At 36.2% G+C, this 25,873-nt stretch overlaps 1 protein-coding gene across 2 annotated transcripts in view; it reads right to left on the bottom strand.

Annotated features, from left to right (window-relative positions):
* The window catches only part of COL6A1 (collagen type VI alpha 1 chain), a 343,520-nt gene that overhangs the window by 25,784 nt on the left and 291,863 nt on the right, over positions 1-25,873 (bottom strand). For both annotated transcript variants that reach the window (XM_044075923.1, XM_044075922.1), the window contains exons 30-31: positions 25,511-25,644; positions 15,920-16,029 (exon numbers count right to left, since the gene is read on the bottom strand). In XM_044075923.1, coding sequence (XP_043931858.1) covers positions 15,920-16,029; positions 25,511-25,644 — 244 coding nt within the window. The remainder of the gene's footprint in view (positions 1-15,919; positions 16,030-25,510; positions 25,645-25,873) is intronic.

Genomic DNA, 25,873 nt, shown 5'->3' with positions numbered 1-25,873 from the left:
ATAAAGCTGAATATAAATTATAATTAGAACTGCAGTGCAAGGAGAAGTGGTTTGAGTTGAGTGCTGCTTGTTTTTTGTTTTTTTTTTTACTTGATTTTGACTGGCATTCCAGTAATGTAGTTAAAGTAATTTTTTTTTTCATGCACCACAACCTTTGTGTTTCCATCTAGATATTAAGTAAGTTGTCATGTAGCCAATGCATTGAAATATTTTTTCTTCTACACTTTATTTTGTCTTGATTGGACTTTTGTAATGATGGTTTGGCACCCAGGGCAGCATATTTAATTAAAGTTACAGTTGCTGTGGTTTTGAGCATAGCCCCACCCCTTTCTGGTTAGTCACACCTTTCCCATTGGCCCCACCCATTCAGCTGTCTCCTGCAGCCCCCCTTTAATTTGAAGTCACCAACTGCCACTGCTGCCAACAGCCTGTTGTGTGGCACAATGACTTATCACCTCAACTTCCTGTCACTCTTGGCATCACCCAGGGCTCCATCCTTGGACCACTGCTTTTCTCACTCTTCACCAACAATCTACACACAGCCACCAAGCAGGCGACTCTCATACAGTATGCAGATGACTCAACTCTCATCTGCTCAGTCCCAACTTTACTAGAATTTCACAAGTTAACACAGGAAGCCTTTTCCTCTGTAGAAAACTGGCTATCCAATGCCCAGCTAATACTCACCCCTAACAAGACTAATCTCCTCATATTCCAGCCCTCTAAACCCAACCAGACTAACCCGCTCTTCAATATTCTGGCCAGCGACAGCACCATAATCTTCCATAAAGAACAGACCAAACTACTCGACATTGAGATTGACAAATAGCTCAAATTGGACACTCACATCTCTCTAACCATAAAAAGGTCCACAAAAAACTAGGTTCATTGTATAGAAATAAGCAATTCCTCACCAATGCAGCTAGAAACACAGCAGCCAACTCCCACCTGATTTCATCCTTACTCGATGCCTCTCCTATACTTATCAATCTTAGACAAACTGACCTAAACAAGCTAGAAGCCTGCTAGAACAAAATAGCCAAATTTGCAACTGGGTCATTCTACTGCACTCATCACTGTAACTCTTTTAGAGAACTCGATTGGCTCGAACTCCCACAAGTTCTCCGACTCAATCAACTCCCCCTCACCCACAAATTAGTAAACCATCTTCAAAACATCCCCTCCCTTCAAAACCTTCTCCAGACCTACTACACTACTAGACCACTATACTCTAGCAACAAAAACCTACTGCAAGTTACCAAAGACAAGAATTCAGCTGGAGAAGCTCTATTCTCCTGCATAATATCCAAATTATGGAATACCCCCACAATTACCACCGTACCCTCTTCCCATAATTTCAAAGCCGAACTAAATGCCCACTTAAAAAGCCACTGGTTATTTCCTTGTTCCAATCCTGACTAAGATTCACTTCAACTCTCCTCACCTCCCCTCTCCCCTCCTTTTGCCACCCTGCCTGCCAAAATAAGACCATTACATTGTCCCCTTCCTCTATCCCCTCCTGCTTATATCACCATATGACATTTGTCAGCTATTTATCTGTTAGTGTACTCAGCTAGAACTGTCAAACAATTAGACGGAGTAATTGTTTACTGAGCTACATATTATAATACAGAACATTCTATGTCATCTTATGTTTACAATGTTGTTTCCAAATGTATTTTTGCTCTTCTATGTGTCTTGCTACTTCTTGGTACCTAATTGGATCTTTATACATTCCTGCTGTTTGTGTGCTACAGATTTTACTTGGTTTGTATTGGTTACATATTTTGCTTGTCTGTAGCTTTTCTCCCCAGGCCTTCACTGAAAATGGACCTGTGTCCAGTCGGAATTTCCCAGTCAAGAATATAAATAAATAAATAAATTACTTGGGCAAGCAATATTTCTCTCATGGAACATCCTTTTCTTATATCACACTTCATGCATATTCCTTTAATTATTCACCCATTCACTAACACTCTTACTCTATTATTTTGATCGGATGACATACACACAGTCCTTATTCTACTACCTATTCCATATTTATCCATAACATCCTACAAACCATCATGTCTTACTATATAAAATGCCCTGCTGATATCACCTACCATAGGTTTCACACACTCCTTTTTACTTGTATCATTCACAATTTCTCTCAACTAGTAACAAATTCTTGACATTCATTTCCTTTTATACCATATATACTTCCTTCCATTCTCCTTTGTGTTATTCTCATAAACATTTTATAATCTGTGTTATTTAGTGCCTTGGGTCTTGAGTTTTTTATTTCATTCTTCTCATCCTTCTTTCATTTAAATTTTAATAGCCCACTACATAACTCTTCATAAACAATCCCTTCCGTCAGCCATTTATTCAGTACATTTACAAAATAATCTGTTTGTCAGTCCATAAATGTCTTGTACATTCCATACCCTCTACTATCTGGGCCTGATAATGTGTAAACATTTACTTTCCTAAGTACTTCATCCAATTCACTAATAATACTTTCTTTTTCAAATCCTTCCTCAACTCATTCTGAATTTGTTTTTGTTTTTTTTTTTTACTTTCTATTCTGTCTTATTTTCCTCCTTTTTAGTCTTGTCCATAAGCTTTACTAAAATACTCATAATTTGATCTTGTGTTCCTTTTACTTCTCCTTTTGCACTTTTCACTTTTCTCTCTGTACTAATATGCTCCTTTAATATTTTGCCCAAATATGCAGATACCTCCTTCCTTCTCAATTGTAAATATGTCTACCCAAAGAGTAATGCTTTATTTTTTTACTTCTTTTATATTTTTCTTTTTCCATATCATAATAATCATTATTCTCTAAATTTTCTACAAATTGAGCCATATTTCACATTTTCTTCCTTTCTTGCATTATCTGCTTTTGAAAAAACACTTTTTATACTTCTTTTAAAATTTAGTCCACCATTCAGATAATTTTTTATGGAAGTCTTTCATGGTTATATGATCCTTCCATAACTGTAATACTTACCACTATCCAGTTTCATCCCATAATTTATTTATTTTTATTTAATTTCCTATTTTTAGTATATTCTTTCTTCTATCACATTGATCCATATTACTAAATGGTCTGAAAAACCTGTCAGAACTGTATCACAATCTATTACCCCCAAGCTTTTTAACAATACAAAATAATCAATTTCAGATCCAAGCCCCCTTCTGTAAGTCCATTGAGTTTTGTTCCATATAGCTACTTTGCCACCTTTTATCACTTCCTGTATTTTTTCTTTCCCTTTCTTTTTATATTTTCCCATGATATACAAGTAAAATCTCCCGCACTTATAATTTTCATGTTAACCACCACGTAGTCTAATATTTGCTGAAACAGATTCTCTTTCTTTGCTAGTGATATTTTATTTAATTTTATAATTGTATAAACATGTTCTCTCCACCTAACATCCGCAACAGTTAACCTTTTCATCCTTACCAATATTATATCTGTTTTGTTTCACTGTTTTTTTTTAATCAACACAGCTACTCCACAGCAATGTTCACGTCTTAATTTTCATATTACATTTCCACCACACAATTTTTCTGTTTGAAATCTTTCTTCATTTGTCAGAAATCATACATTCTCTAACAGAATACCATCCACATTGCATTTAGCACCCAGTTCCAGCATCTCTATTGTTCTTACAGTGTTAATAATACTGCTTCCATTTACTGAAAGTACACTAAAACTGTTGTTTTTCCTTTTTAAGTTAGGGTAAATATTTTTAAATATTCATTTTCTTATTTCTTCTCTTTACAACTGAATATTTTTTCCTGGGTTTATGTACAAATAATTATTGATCCTCAGAATCAGATTTCTCACTGGCTAGAAATTAAAAAAACAAAAATGAGTATCAATCCCTTCTCCTGATCTGTCTTTCTGCATGCACTTTTTATATTTTTATTCACCTAGTTCACCTTTTTCCCCAGCTTCTTGTTGTCCTTCCTCGTGTAGGTTTTTTTTCCTTTTCACCTTCTTTTTCATTATTAACTGTTTGCTCTTAACAATCCATCCAAAATTAGACCATCAGCAGTCCAAATGGACTAAAGTTGGAGGTATCTAGATCTACATTTGCAGAAAGTATACCTCAAAGTTGGTTAAACAGGATGATACACTGGAGTTCATCCATGTGCAAATCAAGTAGAGTCAATTAACATATCTTAGCAAGCTGTAGGTCACGAGTGATGTCTCAAGAATTCCACAGATCTTATCTAGACCTACTGGAGGCACTCTCCATCCAACCAAACACTCTGTTCATGGGAGACTTTAACTTTATCTTTCGGACTGGGAAATGCACACTGCCACCAACTTGCAGGCATAATATTTCCTGGACTATACTAACACAAATGCCCTTGATCAGTTAGTGCACACTTTAGCCAGAGGGTCAAATATGATGGACCTTGTTCTCACCAATATAAGAGAGTGCTGCATCCCTCTCTGTGTCATGTCCTCTCTGGTGAGGTTGGATCACATAGCTGCCTCATTCAAACTAAAAATCTTCTTGGAAAACCCAACAAAACCTGTTACAGTTTTAAACTATTCTAAAGCAAACTACATTTTACTAAGCAAAGGTTTGTTAAAATGTAATGCCCTACCCAACCCAGAGGTCACAACCGCGTATGTAGAATTATTGACAGAAATACTGTACAAAATGTAACTGGCCACATAGAAGCTGCTGTACCTACCAGACATACGACCAAAACAACCCCCCAAAACAAACCACACTGGTGGAATCCTAATCTTAACAAAGTATATAATAAAGGGAAAAAGTCATTGCCAAAGTCAGAAAGATCAGCTCTCATAATGACATGAGCTCACTAATAAAACTAAACAGGAAACTAAGAGGACTAATTAAATCCAACAAAGCCAATTACAAGATGAAAACAGCTTCCCAGGATAAGAACAACCACAAGCCTTTCTACTGCTTTATCCAAAACCTCAAAGGTAATATGCAACAGTGTGCAGAACTGGTAGAAAATCCTACCAGCTTCACTGAGCAAATTAACATAGTGATTCTGCTGACTGACAAATTCAGCTCAAACATAACCCCCCCCCCCAAACTATTCCCTTCCCATCACTGAGCAAATTAACATAGTGATTCTGCTGACTGACAAATTCAGCTCAAACATAACCCCCCCCAAAGTATTCCCTTCCCACCCCTTGTGAAATCGCCACTCCTCCCAACTATCAGCAAGGAGCAGGTCATAGTGACATTCAGTAAGAATGAAAACACAGTGTCAGTGGGGTCTCTTACTACTCCAGGTTGCCTCCTAAATAGCCCAAAACATGACTTATCAGGACCAGTTGAGTCACTTTTCAAACTACTGCCTCAAAACAATCCATGTACCAAGCAAAACCCTATTCAAATACATTATTCAGACTTTTGGGCTCAGTGATAAAGCAGTCATCTTTTAGTTTCATAGGGGTGTACTAGGCTAATGGCCCTGGGGCCTTTACAGGCCTAGCCATAAGATTACCCTGGCATCGTGCCACCTGACCTTAGTTCCCAGTGCCTCTGTCGAGTAGAACTACTGGAGTTATCCCTGGGTTGAATTTTCTATTTCCCATCCACCCATCAAGATTTATCTTGAAGAGGGTCAGCAACGTGCTCTGCTTGACATCTATGGGAAGTCTATTCCATAGCATGGGCAGTCTCTGGGTTGTGAACCTGCCCCTCTAGTACATTCTGGTGATTGTGGTAATGAGGTTGAGGTTTCTAGAGCATGTGGTGCGAATGGATTAGGGTTTCTTTAGATGTAGCATTTCTAACAGAGCTGGGTCAGACATGTCTTTGTAAGTCAAGTAGAGATCGCCTCTAAGTAGGCGATATGAGACAGAGAATAGTTGGAGTTTTTTGAGTCTGTCCATATAGGACAAGTGTTTAAGGCCTAGGATCCTCTTTGTAAGGTACTTTTGCGGCCTCTCCAGTTGCTGTAGGTGTCTATTGAGGTACATGCCAAATGGGGCATTGCACTCTATGATTGGCCTAATGAGGGAAGAGTAGAGGGAGACAATGACCTCCTTCTTGGAAGCAAAACCCTTAATGAGATGTGCCACATAGAAAGACTTTCTGACCACAGTGGCAATGTGGTGATCAAAAGAGAGGTTGCTGTCAACCTGTGTTCACAGATCTCTTATAATGCCTTCTGTGTTCAGTGGACTACCATCAGTGTGGTAATTCATGGGAACCGGGTTTTTCCCAAAGGAGATAATGACACATTTTTTGGCATTGAGCTTAAGGCCATGGTTCTGACACCAGTCGGTCTCAGTGATGCCATTCTGTAGGATGTCAACATCACTTGGGGAGTTAATAATAGCTGCCAACTTGCAATCATCTGCAAACATTGTTAGCCAGAGGCCTTTCGTGTTGGCCTGAACTTCAGAGAAGTAGATACCAAACAGGAGAGGACCCAGGACCGAACCCTGTGGGACTCCACTTGTGACTAGTTGGCACTTTCACACTGCGGGTTCCATCTGTGAGCCAGTATGCAACCCACCAAGTGATATAGGGGTTGATGCCTTGCTTAGTCTGTTTTTCCTATGATTCCTGAGTGGGGAATGGTATCAAAGGCCTTGGCTAGATCAAGGTAGGCTGTATGAACCACTTTGCCTTCATTCACAGCTCTGCTGACTTAAAGAAGTCGACCAAGTTGAGCAGGCATGATCTGCCCTTCACAAAATCAAACTGTGTGGGATCCAGAGTTTGGAGATTCCCTATATCCTTGTTTATTAGGTCCATGATGATGTGTTCCATAGCTTTGCATATCAGACTCGTCAAGCTAATGGGGCGATAGCATACCTCTCAACCTGGAAACATCAAAAATCTGGACAAAGCCCACAAAAAATAGGTACAAATCTGTACGCTGATTAACATAAAATTTGCATGCATAATTATGCAACCCCGCCTACTCCAGTGGAATTGTGGGATACCATCTTTCAAACGCAAACTGAAGAACAGATAACCAAAATAAGGCACCAGAGTCCCACTGCAGCCATTCCAATGTCCCATTACTTGGGTATTTTGCACCATTTACCATAAACGCTAATGTGCATACTGCTTTACTTCTACAATGATTATTTGGATTTTATATTTACATTTTATAGCACAATGCACAAACACTAATAGACATCTGCTAAACAAATCAATACTGTCTCACAATGAAAATAGACTTAGCATCATAGCTCTCAACCTCTTAGCACAAAAAACCTGGATAAAGCCAATAATGGAGGAATACAGAATTAATTTCTCACTTCTCACCATAGCTCTCAACCTCTTAGCACAAAATAAAACTGGAGAAAGCCAATAATGGGGCAATATAGCCCCCAAAAATATGGAGAAATTTCAAATACTGATCTTATAAACTCAAAAAATGCTAGAATAAAAGGTTTTGTGTTACCATTTATTTCTGAAAAATATGAAGTCTGAAATTCAAATGCCTATAATTATTTAGTGGATTCAATCCTTCACTGATTTGCCACAAAAATGCAGAAAACCACAGATTTTATGAGGAACAGAACAAAAATATGAGGCATAAATCTGGAAGTGGTGGTGGGTAGGGACTTCAGGCTCATCTTACCTGTACCCAAGGTTCATGGTTTGAGCCTGAGTACCTCTAGCCACCAGGAATATTCACCTGGGGCATTTTACACAAACAGGCACACACACACACACATATGCACTCACTCACTTACTCTCCTCACAACAACATGTACACAACACAATATCTAGCTCTTTAACTAGCCTGTAACCTAACCCACAAGCAATCAGATACACACTCCTACCTCTAATGCTAAAACATTCACTATATCTTAATCTTTCAGCAATAGTAAATGAACCTCATACAACCTCTAAAAATGTGGATGTTTGAAGCATTAAGATGTGGATCATCTGACATTACAGTCTTTCAACAAAACATGTGTATCACATCAACAAATAAACAAAAGCAATTCTGACAAACTTAAGTATGTGTTGTACCTAATATGAATAAACCATTTTTTCAGCTTACTCATTGCTTAGCTGAGATGGCATTCATTTGCAGGCTAGCGGGTGACATGTCTTTTATTAATAGCTGTTTCATAGAATGCTCATTGATCTCAGCGGATGGAATGAATTCATCAGTAGTGGATCGTAACCACTGCTGTACCTTTACTCTGCTTCTACTAGACAAATCCAATTCTGACACAACTTGCTGTCACGATTATTTTTTTTGCTTGAAACACTTCACAGATATTGCAATTAATCAGCATCTCCTTCTCAGTCAAGGCAGTGATACCATATTTATAAATGATTTTCACCATGTTATTTCCATATTCTAATAGAACTTGCTCTAAAATTGTGTGACGTGATGCACTCAGTTGAAATCCCAGATATATTTAATAACAGCCTGTTGTTAACTTGAGCCATATCAATTATTACAAATAAACCACATTGAAAATTAGAAAACAAATGTATATATACATGCATGCATACATAAATAGCATCAGTGCACAATATAAGTTTTTAGGCTTGTGGTGCTGGTATGATAACATGAATTATGCCTCTAATACTTATATAGAGGAATAAATCTTAAAAGGGGATGAAATTGGCTTGAACTTACATTTGGAGCTAAAAGGACACCAGCAGCAGATTTTGTATTAATTTCTTTGTTGGCTCTGATGTTGAAAATCGTTTGTATGTCTTAAGTTCAACGAGTTTATTTACTCATATACAGCTCAAAAACATGAAGCACTCTTTGCAAGTGGTTTTTATGTCTCTTTAAATGAAAAATGCTTCCTTCCTTCATTCATTTCTGCCTGAGTGGATCAAACACATAAATCCATTGTCAGAATCTGCCTACACTTTTATCAATCAACCAGGTGCCCTTCCACAAAAACAATGTGAGGAAAGGAATTAAAAGATTATTCAGTACAGCCATTAAACAAAGAAACTAGAACAGTCCATTTACAACTGGCAGCTAAGAAAATTCCAAAATATTCCTCATAAAAATCTTGCAAAAGTTATAATTTAAAATAAGTTCAGCAGCATTCAACCTGCACTTTAAAAATATTTACTTCAGACACTGCTTTTCCTTATATACATCTATAAAGCTAGTTTCTCGTGTAACAATGGGCCTTAGTTAAGAATAAATATTTTAAAGTGTTAATACTGCCGGTCTTAAATAACTATACTCATTTCCATCCTGAACAATGTAACCTCCAAACAAAATGCAGTTTATAAGGAAAGGAACAGCAAGGTAGTTTGTCTATCAGAAATACTTTCTTTAAAAGCTACTCCTCAGTGCACACTGGGGTGTATAATACATTACTCCTGCTAGGTAATGAGTGATCAGTCAAGAGTGAAGCAACTGTTTATGGGAAAATACAAACAATGGCAAAAAATTGACTAATTTACTAAATAATTTTGTAGATGTTATTGAAAACCCATGAGTCACGACAGATACACTGGCCTCAAAAATTCCTATAAAATATGCATCTATACATATATAAAGACAAATATTCACATTATCTCTCTCTCACACACACACACACACACACACACACACACACACACACACACACACACACACACACACACACACACACTGTGAAACCTTAAGCAAAAGGGTACCCGACTACCTGTCAATGTCATCAGAACTCCTAATCACGGTGCAGTTATGGATTGCAGCAGTCCCCAAGTATTCAAACAAAAGCAAATCTGCTTGGAAAGTGGAAACGGCAGAATCATAATGGCAACTCCAAGATTCAAAACGGATGCCACATAGCTGAAAAGTAGACTTTGCCCGGCAAAACGGCAACTCGAGTATTCAAATGGACGCTCGCGTATGCCTGAGGTTAATTCGACAGGTTAAGGGAGCTGACATCATCGTGCACGTGATGACGTCAGCTCTGAAAGCGCGAAATCTAAATAAATAGATTTAAAAATCGGAAATGAAGGGGTGCCACTCGGGAATCGTGGCACCCCATAATTGGGACCCCAAAACTCGGTAAAAACCGAGCAATTCGGGACAGTTGGGAGGTCTGGGCGATAGTTCCCAGGGTCTGTAGTCGGTCCTACTTTGTGCAGAGGGATGACTGTAGCAGTGCACCATTTGGTAGGGACAAAGCCTGAGGTGAGGCTGTGATTGAACAGAGCACACAGGTGAGGTGCCAGTTCACTCTATAGTTCATGTAGAACACAGCCAGGGATATTGTTAGGTCCCATAGAAGCTGTATTCTTGGCCTTGGACAGTGCTGTTTTAACCTGTGCAGCAGTAATACTGAGTGTCTGCCAATCTACAGGTATTGTGATTGGTCCTTTGGGGGGAGAGGGGTAAAGCTGGCACTGAATCTGTCGGCCAGTATATTGGCAATTTCTGTTGGCTTGGCATAGAAGGTACCATTGTGCAGTAGCTCAGAGCAAATCTGGGTATTGCCATGGAGATTCTTTACATAACTGTAGAAGACCTTGTGGTTGTCTTTACTGTCTGCTGCAATTCTGTTTTCATAGCCAGCTTTAGAGAATTTGATGAGGGATCTCAACTTTTTGTTGATAAGGGAGTTTTTCCAGTCTTGGGATTTCACATTATTCTGCATCAGTTTCCTCCTTCTGTTGTAGAGTTTGTTTATGGCAGGGCACCACCAGATTGGCTTCCTTTTTTGGCAGAGAGCATCTTGGTTCTATTGGGTATGGCGAGATCCATGCATTTGTGTACGTGTTCGTACAATGCATTGGTGTATGATTTGACAGTCATGCAACTTTTCTATTTTATACTAATACAAAAACTTGTATTCTTCCAATAAGTGCAGCACCTTGCTAAGGTTAGTGGAAGGATCCACTCACAATATCTCATAAGCAATCTTGGCTCTTTTTACCAGCTTTTTAAATTATCTTTCTGACCTGTTCAAGATGATTTTCTTTATTATATTTGGGGAATTCTTAAACTTCCTCTGTAATTTATTCTTCTTATGTATATTATATGCAAAACCTTTGGTCAACCATGGAAGAAATCTAATCCTTTCTACATTTACTTTACTAAAGGGGGCAAACCTGTTGATCAGGTCATAAATAGTCATAAAAAATAATCATCTTTCACACACAGTCACATTCCTGCTAATTTGCCAATCTACTAACTGCATGTCCTTAACATGAGGTTTACAGAAGTGAAATCAGATCTGTAAGAATTTCCTTAGAATTTCTAAAAAAAGATCACTTTCCTTATGGCATCTATCTACCTGTAGAACAATTTCACAAATTACACAGAAGATTTCTGACTTCCTGAGCTCTCATTCAGTAAAGCAACTTAGAACATGAAGTCTAATGTGAAGCTAAATTACATCATGGGATTTGCCTTTCCTAGTGGCCTCCTGTAAAATTTGTGAGTAGTCCTACTGAAGGCTGCCTTCTGTTATGTAATTAATCAATGTAGACATGGAAGATGGCACAGTCTACACCAGGGGCATTTATGTCCCCTGCAGTGAGATTATAACTGTTTAAAAAAACAGTGCTGTTTGATTTGGCAAAACTTGTGTATCCTGTTCAGACTTTAGGTTGTGAGGCATATACAAAAGAGTAATACTTAACTGGTAGTTATCCTAACAACTAGCAGCTTGCAGTAGCTTTCAGTAAGTATGGTAACAGACATAAATTTAGTTGTCTTAAAAGTTGAGATGCCTTCCCCCCTTCTTCATTCTCTACCACTGGCACTCTTTAAAACCAGGTAAGTAGGTAGGCACATTGATTTGTTTTTTGTAGTGAACCATGTTTTACTTGTATGACATCATAGTCTTTCCAGGGTATTCTTGCTTCCAGTTCTTTTGTTATTTTTTTTTTATTCAAACTCCTGATATTAGACATAAAAAATTTTCGGCATTTTGATGAACCTGTTCTACTCCTTTAGACTCAGTCTAAAAAAAATTAACCAATTTTGTAATAGTATTTTAAACCTCCCTATTTCTCTTATGATTCAGATGCAAGTTGTCCTTGTAGAAGCAAACTCTCTCTGCTTCAAGATCTTCCAATAAGGTGATAAGCTTCGCAGAATTATCTAATGAGTCCTTCCTAATAGCATTTGTCATTGTTTTAATCTAACATTTCTGTAAACCTGTGCCTGTCCTGATTTATTCTTAATAAACCAATCATTAAAGAAAATATTTGTACAATAGTGGGAACAATACTGCATCATTCCTTTCTATAAGAGAGGTATTTCTCTCTAAAAGTAAATATAGACTAATTCCAGTTTTGTTTCTCTTCTCCAAGATTCTGGAAATGTACATACATAACATTTTAGCACATCCAAATTGGACTAACCTACGTTTGAAACACAACATGGTTTTCAAGTACTGTGTACTACAGAAACAGTATTACTACCTTTCCTAAACATGGTCTGTCAAAACAGAAATCATGAGCAACTAGTAGCATCCCTTTTCTGTGACCTATGAAAAGCATTTGAGATTTTACTCACCCTCTTCTTCCAAATTATCTATCAACTTCAGACATGCATGACTCTTCTATACAATGATTTCAAAGCTCTCTGTCAGTGGTCACAAAGCATCACACGGCAAAACTCCTATTCTTCTTTCTTACCTACAACCATAACTGTCCCACAAAGGTCCATTCTGGACCCTCTACTTTTTTAAACATATTTATAAATGAAAAACATGTCTATAGAAGACTGTATAACTGTTAAATAGACATATGGTCCAACATTAGTATGCTTTGCATATTTGCTAAACCATCTTTAAATGCAAACACAAGCAAATCATTACTAGTAAAATGTCTTACCGAATCACAGCTCCACCTAAATTAGAATAAAAGTATTCTCTTTCCTCCTTCATAATGTAAAATCCACTTCACTTAATAGCATTACGTTTAAAGATGCAAGCTACTCAGACCAAACTTCTTGAAGTCATCATAGACCAGAATTTAAAATCTGGCCAATGCATCTACTTACATAGTAAATTAAAGAATCAAAAATCCTGGGCTGCTTTATAAAGCCAAACCATACCTTACAGAACATGTTGTTTAATCCTACCTCAGTCTCCTACCTACCTATCTTCTGGAGTCAACTTAGAGTTTAAAAAACAAACACAGTTGACATATAAACGTAGATTTTCCTGATATGATAATGTTGCATTCATTACATTGAATGAGTTCTTGATTGCCACTGGTATTAAAGTGCATGTTTTTTTATTCTGTTGTTGGCAATTTTCAGACTTTACTATTGTGAATTATGTTAGAGCTGTTTTGCTGATTTCAGCATTTTCTGTGCAAGGGGATTTTAAGTATGTTTATCTTTCCTTAAATTAGTTGGCTAGCAATGTGAAAGGAAGGTACAGATGAATATTAGTTCTGCTGGTGGATGAAAGTAGCAGTTGATAAAGGAATGCTTTACCCAGTTCAGAGTATTTACTGTTTCCCAAAAAAACACATACAGAACCAGTACATGAAAACCACTAGACTAGTGAAAACCACACTGCACACTTGCAATTATTTTAATAAAAACCCTAGCACCTTGGTAACACAGCCTTCCAAGAGTTAACTTTTGGAAGGCTGTTTACTATTTCCCCATAGATGTACAACTTGGAGTTAATATAGACAAGTAAAGGGTGAAGACCTGACATGGAGGATGCAGGCAATCTTTCCTCCTACAGAAATTTTTTTTCAGTAGTATTATTGAAGTCATTTTATACTGTTCAAAAAATCATTAGTGTAATAAATACTTAATAAGCTTGGCTTGCAGTCCAAAGGACCTTTGGGCCTAGCCAAAATTCCCAGTTGACCACAAACACTGTCAGGTAAAGTGACTTCTTCAGGGTCACACTACAGGCAAATGAAGACCGAGGGAATTAAACATCTGAATTTCTGGAAGTAGCTCGTTATCAGCTCTCTTAGCTCACAGCCTTAACTGGCTGCACCAGAATAACATGAATCCATGCAGTTGGGATGGGAATAGAACCTATAGACTTTTGAAATCCCAACATCAAAAGCAAGTGTGCTACCTACTGAACTACTGACAATGAAAAGTAATGTATTGTTTTGTCACAGATCTGTTCAAACTTAAAAGACACTAGAAAAATACTGACAACATTTGTATTCCATTTAACAGTTTGCCTCTTAGAAAGTAGACACACAAAAAATATTAGCCACCTTGGCACCACCAAAATCATATTAGAAATAAATCCCTAGAAACTGATTTGTGTGCTATAATACTTTAGTTTCAACTGACTCATTCTCAGCATTCTTATAGTTTTAAATAAGGCATCTGCTTTTACTATTCAAGTTAATCACTTTATCAAAACTTTGTCGGTTAAAAATTAACAAGTGTACACACTCCTTTTACATTTATAAATATTAAAAATCAAAAATCAGATGAGATGCTAAGGTTCCAAATTAATTCCTGGGAGATTCCCTCTGAAGCAATGTAAACAATTTCCCAGCAAGGTTTTCCCAGAGTCTACTTAATGTTTGTAATGCTGCTTTAAAAGTTAATAGACTCCTAGATTCAGATAAAACTGAACTATTACATTAATTGTAAGCCTGTCAAAAACCTACTGAATATGTTTCTTACATATTTGTTTCCTTACTTATACAGAGTACTTCCTTATCTAGAAGAAAATCGTAATTTAGGATTATGATAACAGTTTAAAGAACAACAATTCAGCGTATATAATAATTTGAAGGTGAGCTTTGAAATGAAGATGTGCTGCAGGGCAAAGCTGAATTTCCTCTAAGTATTCTGATCATTAATGTAATTACACTAAGGAAGGTAGGGGTCAGAACTACATACTTGGGAGTGAGGGTGCTGTCCATTGTTAGGAAGCACTAAGGCCCCTATATAATCTTATGATTACATTGTTAGCCAGATTAACACTGATGTTAACTACAGTTCATCTGAACAAATGTCAATTCATTCAAACGGAGTAGGGTCTTATGGTTCTAGTTAGTTTGCACTGATGCAAAGAAAACAGCACTTTTCATGAGGTAAAAATGTATCAAACAGAGGTTTGTGGAAATGGCAAAAAAATGAAGGAATATGTTTTATATATTTTATGGTGGGGATATGTAGTGGCTTTGATATTGAATGGGTAGTTTTTGGTGAAGGCTTTAATGTTGAGGGGCTTGCTAGGAACTATTTTTTTTTTTTTTTACAGATAATCATCAGTGCTGCCTTGTTTGAATTAGTGAGGCCTTGGAGTTAGTGTATTTTTAAGGTTGAGGGTGAGGGGTCAGGGGCTTGCCCAGTGTGGAAAAAAATGTTTTGTGTGTATATGTGTTATGTGTATATATATATATATATATATATATATATATATATATATATATATAATTATTTTTTTAGCTTGTTACAATACTCTGCATCCCATCCCCACTATTAGGTATGGTAAATGTTATTTATTTGCTGTTTTATTTGTTGCGGTTGTATGTTTGACATTTGATATGATGATTTGGTTAACTTTGATGTGGCCAAGACAATGACAGGTGTTTCAAGCTGGCTCTAGGAATTCTAAGCTCTCTAAAATCAGTGAGGAAATAACTTTTTGTCTTTTATGTTCCCTTTTTTGCAATCTTCCTTCTCTTTTTCTTTCCTCGATATTTTTTGTGACATATCACTACTTTAATGATATTTAAACATAATTGTGAACATACATTCGGCAATAATAATACAGTAAATACAAATGGAATAAGAGATATGCATCTGTGCACTGTGTGACTAGTGAAATATTCTGCTTGGTTTAGGAAAATGTGCTTCTTATTACATACTTAACTGAGCAAAGACTAGGAAAATAGCTTTCCCTTTTTTACACCTAGCACCAAAATAAATTAATTTAATATCTGTCCACAGATGGAATGTGAATTACATGCACGGACTCTTTGAATACAAACATGTTACTGAACAGCTGCATAAGCAGTAGAAGGCGACTTACAGTTTTAATTCAGACAGTGTTTGTATTTTAGGGTCTCCCATGGCAACCATCTCTTGTGTATTCCCGTGGCTGTACTGCACAACACCAACTCGTGATTGTCTGTCATCAAACTGTGAAAAAAATTATAAAATACAGAATGTAAGAAATGTACAAGTGAAAACACACGCTGTGCGCTCATTAGAAAACAAAAGATGTATGAACAACATAAGCTCATTCTAAAAAGCTTGCACATTTTATGTTAATGCATTTATGTTTCTGTACTGATGTGCCAGGTGGTCCCACATCTGTTCTCTAATATCTAAAACTAAATGACTACTATATTATGTTTTCTGTGGTTTTATTTATTTATATTTGTACTAGTGTAGTGAACTGATCTCGATGGACCATTTGCAGGCATAACTTAGGGGAATAGGATCGCATAAGAAGTGAATAATGATGGTCGATATCATTGAAATGAGCATATGGTTTGCCAGATTCAAAATGTTCATATCTAGTCTTTTCCCTTAAAGGCCATATATCTATGTTCAAAAAAATGCAAAATATTTGAATCCTTTTCAGGCAATTTTCAAATGATATGTTATGTTGCTGGTACCATGAACATTAATTTCTTTGGAAACAATTTAAGGCAATAAATGCAAAAAAAATAGTGTCTTGGAAAAATGTTTCTGAGCATGCCAAGATGTACTCAAATATGTTTTAAGACTTATAAAGGTAGCCTTTCACTTTTAAATGTCATACGTGTTTTCCTTAATCTCAACAGTAATGTCATAATAAACCATCGGTTTCACTTGCCTTACAGGAGATGCACACTCCAATCCAACACTGTTGTAAGGGATCTGGGTACTCTTGTTGATAATTCCTTATTTGACCATCATGTCTCCACAGTAATTCAGAAAGTCTTTTATCTGGCCCATCTAATTTCCAAAGGCATCTTCACTAGACCCAAAGAAGTCTTAACTCACCTTTACCCATAACTTATTAGGCTTATTATTAAATTAAATGTATCTTTTAGCATGTATTTAGCTCAACAATTAACATAACTTGGGAAACATCAGAGATTTGTAACTAAAAAGATTAGTGGATTCAAAAATCTTAGTTATCATGGGATACTGGAAGTTCTTTCTCTGCTCAGTCTCTTAGAGACCCTTGAGGAGATCTGTGTCTAACCTTTCATGTAATATAAGATCCACCCCTATTTGATCTCCTCTTCCCTTGTAGACTTCATGCTATCTCAAATACTCAGTTGAAGGAAGGAAACCTTCATCAACAGATAAATAAGACATGTTGGTATGACATATATTTATATCTCAACATATCCTTCACCTCAGAAACAAACTTCTACTACATGTCTGGCACATCAGTAGTCTTGCAACCCTCAGGGTAAACCTAGATTATTGGATGGGCAGCTAGAAATTCTCACCTCTCTATCTTATTTTGCTGTCCTTGAGGCTAGAGGGAAATTTTGAATAGGATTTTTGGTTAGGCTTGAAATGGCCTGTGGAGTGATCACATTATATTTGCCAATGACCTATTATATGGCATCACACTTTTGCTTAGACTCAGAACCAGATTATAAAATGAAATTTTAGAACTGCAATGCTGAACAAAAATAAAGTATACAATTGCTATATTTAGTGTTGCTAAAATTTTTGGTTGCCTAATATGTTAAACATAACTGTTAATGAACTGTGTATAAATGTGTTGTTTGTCATTTTGGCTTTTCCTGGTTAGGGGTCACCACAGCGGAACTCTAGTCTGCTAATGATTGGCAGTAGATTTTTTTTTTTATGGTGCCGAGTTGCCAGCCCGACGCTCAACCTTCAGTGAAGGCACTCCCATTCACACATGGCTTTCGGAGGCCACTCGACCGCGGGGAGGACATGCAGACTCCACACAGAAGGCACTCCAGTGGTGAATCAAACAGGAGAACCTCTTGCTGTGAGGCAACAACACTACCACTGTACCACCGTGGCATCAATGAACTGTGTTTAAATAAATAAATGAAAAAAGTTAAATGATAAACACTGCATTTCCTCTGTATGCTTTGTGTCTACCATTTGTGCAGGACTAGAACAGCTGCTGACAATACTTTATTTCCAAGTAAAGAAACATTTTTTAAATTAAATAAATAAATAGATCTTTGCAAATCACTGCACAGCACTTTAATATACAACATTATTCTTTAGGATTGCAATGAGCAGAAGCCTGTCAAAATTAAACAGTATAGGGTGAGCTGCAGAGTGCTGGAATGTGATCAAAGTGATATGGATCAAGTTTTTTTATAGTATGTGTGCGTGCGTGTATACACACACAATATAAAAAACAACTAGGTCCACCACAGAATGAGGGTGACAATAAGGCAAAGACAACGAACAGATGTAAAGGAAGCTATTTAATCCACACAAGCACACCGACTGAGCGCTTTCACCAGATATACTGGTATCATCAGAGTCTTACAAAATCATTACACCCAGCTTATTCATTTATACAATCATTAAAACCAATTATTCAATTATAAATTCCTAAATTAATTAAATTTCTTAAAAAGATACATTCTAATTGACAATATCCAAAGTTACATACATAATAAAAGTATATGCATATGTATTGAAATGTCATATAAATCAAAACCCCAAACATATTAATATTCATTGACCCATACATAAAAAAATATTTAAAAAATGTATGTATATTGCTATATATATATATATACAATGTGAAATCTTTCACAATGTACAATAAGCAAACAAAGTAAAATACTCAATAATATGTTCAGTAGTGTATTTCGTTGTATATTTACAAACCCCCCAACATTAATTACATGACCCTAGAAGAATTTGTGTAAACAAACATAACACAATATATTAATCATTGACCTACCATGACCACCATGTAAATCTCTACAGCGATATACGCCTAAATATAATTGGCCCTGTGCTTCAGGAATCAACGAAAGTATATCTTTAAAACCTCTGCTGAAGCACAGGGCCAATTATATTTAGGCGTATATCGCTGTAGAGATTTACATGGTGGTCATGGTAGGTCAATGATTAATATATTGTGTTATGTTTGTTTACACAAATTCTTCTAGGGTCATGTAATTAATGTTGGGGGGTTTGTAAATATACAACGAAATACACTACTGAACATATTATTGAGTATTTTACTTTGTTTGCTTATTGTACATTGTGAAAGATTTCACATTGTATATATATATATAGCAATATACATACATTTTTTAAATATATTTTTTTATGTATGGGTCAATGAATATTAATATGTTTGGGGTTTTGATTTATATGACATTTCAATACATATGCATATACTTTTATTATGTATGTAACTTTGGATATTGTCAGTTAGAATGTATCTTTTTAAGAAATTTAATTAATTTAGGAATTTATAATTGAATAATTTGTTTTAATGATTGTATAAATGAATAAGCTGGGTGTAATGATTTTGTAAGACTCTGATGATACCAGTATATCTGGTGAAAGCGCTCAGTCGGTGTGCTTGTGTAGATTAAATAGCTTCCTTTACATCTGTTCATTGTCTTTGCCTTATTGTCACCCTCATTCTGTGGTGGACCTGGTTGTTTTTTATATTTTTTGTGGATTCCTTTGTTGGAGTTTATTCTTTTTACTTTGTGTACACACACACACACACACACACACACACACACACACACACAGACACAGACACAGACACAGACACAGACACAGACACAGACACACACACACACACACACACACACAGACACACACACACAGACACACACAGACACACACACAGACACACACACACCAAAAGCAGCGTGTCATATATGCATTTTAAAGTCTGTATTACTTTCTTTCTACAGTTGGTATGTAAACAAAGTTGAATCTGTTGCAGATTTTACAATCTTTGAGTTTGCCTTAAGTTTTGGTCTGTGCATAATATTATTTGTTTAGCGACAAATCATTGAAGACTAAAGTCACTAAATCTTGACAAACATTTGGGTTTTCAGACTTCATATCCTTCACAAATACATGGTAATGCAAAATTGGTTATTCTAATAACGTTATAACTTTGCCACAGCCAGGTATATCTTGCATGATAAGATGGCTATAACTTTGCTGGGTGTGGGTGGGGGCTGTTTATGGATGAATTTAACTAACACTCTGATCATTTGCTCAGTTAAAAATCTGGCTTTGCAAGGCTAATGTGTATTTCACAGCCAGCAGGCTTTGCAGTGTTAATACTGAACACAAAGCTCTGGTGGATGGTATGAGTACAGAATTTGTAGCAAGTGGTTATCCAGAGAAAGATGTCCAAATGAACTTGAATCAAGTACATTCTATGCATGCTACCATAGCCAAACCACATTTTTCAGAGGGCCTCAGAAGAACTAATATGATTGAGACTAACAGGTATGAGTCAAGTAGGACCAATAAGGTAGTTCTTACCTACTCAAATTACATCAGCATTATCTGTGATATTATTAGAAAGAATTGTCATTTGCTGCTAAATTGCCCAGAGATTAGAAAAGTTATAGATGATAGGCTTGCATTTAAGAACAGCACTTCACTTAGAAGAAATCTGTGTTGTATAAACAACAGTACAATTTTGGTTATCCTAGATCTGAACAGCAGGGCACTTTTTCTTGTCATAGATGTAAGGCTTGTCAATATATTTTCAGTTATACTTCTTATGTCTTCATTAGGACTGGACAAAAGGTTGACTTCTTTTATGCTGATTGCATAAGTAGAAATTTAATGTACTTGGCCAGTTGTACAAGATGTACTGCCTATTATGTAGGTAAAACTAATAGAACCTTTAAGGAGAGGATCCTGGAACATGTAGAGGACATTATGGATAAGAAAAAAATCTAGTATATTAGCACAACATGTACAGATCTGTGGTGAACACCTCAAATTTAAGTTTTTAGTATTGGAATTGTTCATAGTCAAAAGAGGTGGTGATGTGAACAATAAGGCCGAAGTAAAGAAATTGAGATGGATTCTGTCATTACAGGCACACTATATCTGGGCCTTAATGACAAAATATCAGTCCAGTGCTGAAATCATGTCCATTAAAAAACTGAACAGTAGTAACAGATTTTGTTGAGTGTGGTTTATATGTGCCATATGGTCTATTTAGTCCTATATATATATATATATATATATATATATATATATATATATTTCTTAACATTATTGGGAGGTTTTGTGAAGTTTGATTAAATAATATATATTTCTATTAAGACGTATGAAATAGAATATGTTGAGGCATTGGAAATAATGTCATGATTAGGAGTTCTTATTTTTGGTGACTGTATGTGAATGTAATGGGAGTTGCATTGTTTTGGTGTGCCCTGGTTTGCACGGTGATGCAATGTGGATATGCAGTGTGTGGGCTTTGTGGGTTTGGTGCTCCACTTGTTACTGAAATGCTTAAAAAATCTATGTTTAGTTGTTTCATTTAGCCAGAGTTTAAACTGATGCCAAACCAATAGAAACAGTTGTTTTGTGCAGGTGTTGAACACTGTACCTTGCATCTGTGTGGCTGAAGCATTAACTGTTGTGCCAGTTCTCAATATGATCTTTTGACTTGATTGTAGTAAGTTGCATAGAATGGTTCATATCTGAAGTGACAATAGCTGTTTTGGTATTGGATTTTGAAGAGAATGTCAATTATTTATTGGCTACTAGCTAGTATCTCCCTTAGAAGAACATTGTTACTGCATATTTATGACAACAGTGAATTTTCTTGGAGCATGAATGAACTCCTGTATTTTATTGACTGTTAACCTGATTCTGGAACTGTCATAATATGTAAAAGATGTTTGTGATGGTATCTGATTGAATATTTGGTCAATGTTTAATAATATGAATTGGTTAATTAGATTTTTAAATTTTAGTGTAAGAATATGATTTACTAGGTTCTGAAATGGTCTGAAGAAGCTGTATTTTGCTGCCATGAAAGCACTAATCTTTTTATTTTTTACATCACTAAATTTACATGTGGTGTTTAGCCATGGTGTTCAGACCTGGATTTTCTTCTCTCCTAATGTACATTTGTGTAAAATAAGTTGGAATATTTGTGGCTAATGCTTATGTGAAACAAAGTTGAAATTGCATAGCTTTCAGCTGTCCCTGAGTTCACAGGATTCCCATGATTTTATATGTGTTTTGGTTTGCTTCTTCTAATATTTTTGGCATTGACAGATATTTGGGTTTCTGACTTCATGTCATTCACAAAATGCAAGATTATGAAAAAAAAGAATTACTATTTAGCAGCTTTCTAAGTATATAAGAGAAATCTTTGGCCTTTGTCCCCTATTAATTTTTGCCATTTACCTACATTCTTAGTCTAAGAAGGTTAGAGGTATTATTTTGTATCACAATCAGATGAGATGTACTTATTAAATTTGTTATAACTGTTGGGTGGAATGGAGGCTTTCTGTCTGTATGTCTGTGGATGACTGTAACTTATCTTCTTGTCTGTTTAGTTTAAACAGCCTGTCTTTTCAGAATTGGTGTGCATTTGTGAAAAGATAATTTCAAAACCTTACTGTGGGCATTTTATCTCAATCACAACAGGACATTTGAGGTGTATGCATTTAAGTGGCTGCAACTGAGGGATACGTACATTGTTGGAGTATAATGACAGCAGCCTGAAAGCTATTAAACTAGGATTGTGAATACAGAAGAACATGAGCATTCCTGTATGCTCAAAAAAAATGTGTGTGGTTTGAAAACCATTCAGTGTCTAAGGTGCACTTAATCCAGCACATTACCTAACCATAAGTTATTGAGCTGATATGGCATTTTGCTTTAAATTAGAAAAGGCAATGAATGCAAAATGCACCAGTGCATGTTTGCAGATCATTATTAAAAGTTTGCCTTTTTGTTATATGTCTAAATAGTGCATAACAAATGTTATAATGAATACATGTACCATAATGTGGTGCTTGTCTACACCATAGCTACAGGTGGGGTATAGGATGCCAAACTATGCAAAGGTTTAAGTGATGGCTCTTTCTTTGGGAACAAAAGGTAGAATGAATCCTGAGGATGAAGCTTGGAGTAATGTGGGACCAAAAACTGTACCTCATATGGGTGCTGCTCATAATTTTACATACCTCAAGGTTGTATAGCCTTGGAGTACATTATCAAGTTTACTTGCAATTGAGTTAAACATACATTTACTAATACCACACCAGTACTTGGAAAATAAGTTTAATATAGCTCCCTTAGATTGAGATGAACAGTAGTACAGTAATCATTGTGACGGAATAATTGAAATATCATGTACATTGTATTTTTTTTAAGTAGGAGCAATAATATTTCCCAGGAACTGTTGTACATTTCACTGTACACAATTATACCTGGCGATTTCTGCACACTGCTGCAAAATGTTACAACAGAAACTTAACATTTTATGCTTAACTGAGTTCATTTGAATCCATTTTTATATTTATTTAGTTTAGTTACATATTAGCCACACTTGCAGAATTTGTTTTAATATGCTACATAACCAGATATTGGCAGAAAAAGAGAATTAAGTACAAAAGTTACAAGCATGCATTATTATTTATATTGCAATTTTGTTGATTTGGAAGAAAAAGGAAATTAAGTCCAAAAGTTACAAGGATTAATTATTTATTATTTTGTATATCTTTATACTGGAATGTTGCTGATTTAGTAGCTGGATGACAGCTTACTTCCTGAATTAAAAAGCACCATATGTGACAACCCATTGTAGCACATGAGTAGGTAACTGCAGTGATGTGGCAGCATGCATGACAACCCATTGTAACACGTGTAAATAACTGCACTGGTGCAGAATCATGCATGCCAACCCATTGTAATACATGAGTAAATAACTGCACTGGTGCAGCACCATGCATGAAAACCCATTGTAACACATGAGTAAATAACTGCACTGGTGCAGAACCATGCATCACAACCCATTGTAACACATGAGTAAATAACTGCGCTGGTGCAGAACCATGCATCACAACCCATTGTAACACATGAGTAAATAACTGCACTGGTGCAGCACCATGAATACTGACACAGGGTAACATCTGAGTAAATAAAAGTAGTAATGTGGTATGTAGGGAGATGTTAGGAAAAATGTGGATCATTGGTGTTACACTAGTATAGCATTATTCAGAAAGTTACTAGTTTGTGCTATTCTTGTTACACTTTTCTGTTTATCATCAATTCATCTGTATCTCATATGAGTTTCTTTTATCCATGATTACTGCCATATAGTATAGTATCAAAGCACAGAGTCACAAAATGCAATGCTTTGCTCTCATCACACTGTACTCACATCACATACCATTAGATTGCCTCAGTGTTGTATGATAGTTACCATTTCCTGTAATATATATTCTTTACTTAACATGTGTATGCATGATAGTGTCTTTAAGGGAGTGTCTGCATGAGTGACAAATGGCTCTGTGGCAGAAGTGTGATATATTGGTGATAAACATTCTAAAGCGAGACCACAAGTTGCAATCAATACATTTTGTGTAAAAATATCGAGACTTTTGCATCTTAGAAATTTCAGCCTACTCTTGAGAGTCTGTGATTTTATGGTCAGTTTACATAAGTAGCAAAGGAGTGGAGATGCACTACATTGGGGGTGCTGCATTTACTTCCCTAAAAATAATAAATTATTTCCTGCTTTTTTCATTTTTCAGATATATTTCATTGTTTTTGGGAGTCTGCAGCGGTGCAGCGGTTAGTGTTGCCACCTCACAGCAACAGGCTCTCCAGTTCGATTGTCAGCTGGGGTGCCTTCTGTGCAGAGTCTGCATGTCCTCTTTGTGGTTGTGTTGGCTTCCTCTAGGTGCTCCGGTTTCCTCCCACATACCAAAGAAATGCTGCAGGTTGATTGAACCCTCCAAATTGGCCCTAGGTGTGAGTGTGAGCGTGAGCTTGTCCGTATCTTCAGTGGAAGATTACGTGCTGGGCTCCACTGCCAATCATTTTGCAGGACGTTGTTCTGCTGTGATGACCCATAACAGGAAAAGCCAAAAGGAGAAGAAACATTTTGCTGTCTTTATACTGAAGGTAACCTACCAAAATCTGAGCTTCTGGACAAAAATTACTGAACAGTCCTTTATCAGCAAAATGGAATATGTTTAATTTAGAAATACTGTAATTCAACGTATGCATGTAAAATGTAAATACATACAAAGTCAACTACTATAGCCTCCCTCCTCTTCAAATTAATTTCCAGTTTCTATGCCTATTGACTGTAGAAAGTATATAACCACACAAAGGGGGCTACAGTGAGCAAATGGGCCACGGTCATATAAAAAATTGTTAGTATACAATGACTGCTTTGCAAAAGATCTGCAGAGAGAGACTTATTTTCCTATGCACTTTCCTCTGCTTCATAGCATCTTTGACACCACTATGTTATTTTATTGCTTGCATGCGATTACTTCAGGTATACATTAATAGATGGCAAACGAATGTGGTAGCACATAGAAAGGATATTCAGTCAAACAAACAAAACTGTGCTAAAGATTTTATGATTAAATAAATAAATTATAAACAAGATTTTGTACATGTCATCCTTGAGACTTACCTTCACGCTTTCCTGTGTGCTTAGTCTGTCAAGGACCCTAAGAATAAAGTCTTTGGCAATTCCAAAGTTTTGATCTCCAATACTTTCAGAACTGTCCAGAACAAACAGGATGTCAATAGGACCACACTGGCATTCTGAAATAAATAACACAAATGACATTCTCATTAGAGAAGCAATCGGCATTTGTGCAAACCACAACTGATACATGATGACAGTAAAAGCACCGCTGAGGTCATATTTTAATGTACTGCAAAAGTTATTTTTCTGCTATTTGTTTTTGATTGAACAGAGTTTTTTTTTATCAGCCATCATAATCACTACCTATAACATTTTGATTTCTGAAGTACAGAGTGATTAGGTGCT

Source organism: Protopterus annectens, chromosome 6.part1 (assembly GCF_019279795.1).
Source record: "Protopterus annectens isolate FY-2018-M chromosome 6.part1, PAN1.0, whole genome shotgun sequence".
NCBI classification, from domain to species: domain Eukaryota; kingdom Metazoa; phylum Chordata; order Ceratodontiformes; family Protopteridae; genus Protopterus; species Protopterus annectens.
The sequence above is the reverse complement of the archived record's forward strand: the minus strand, read 5'-3'. Positions and strand labels throughout refer to the sequence as shown.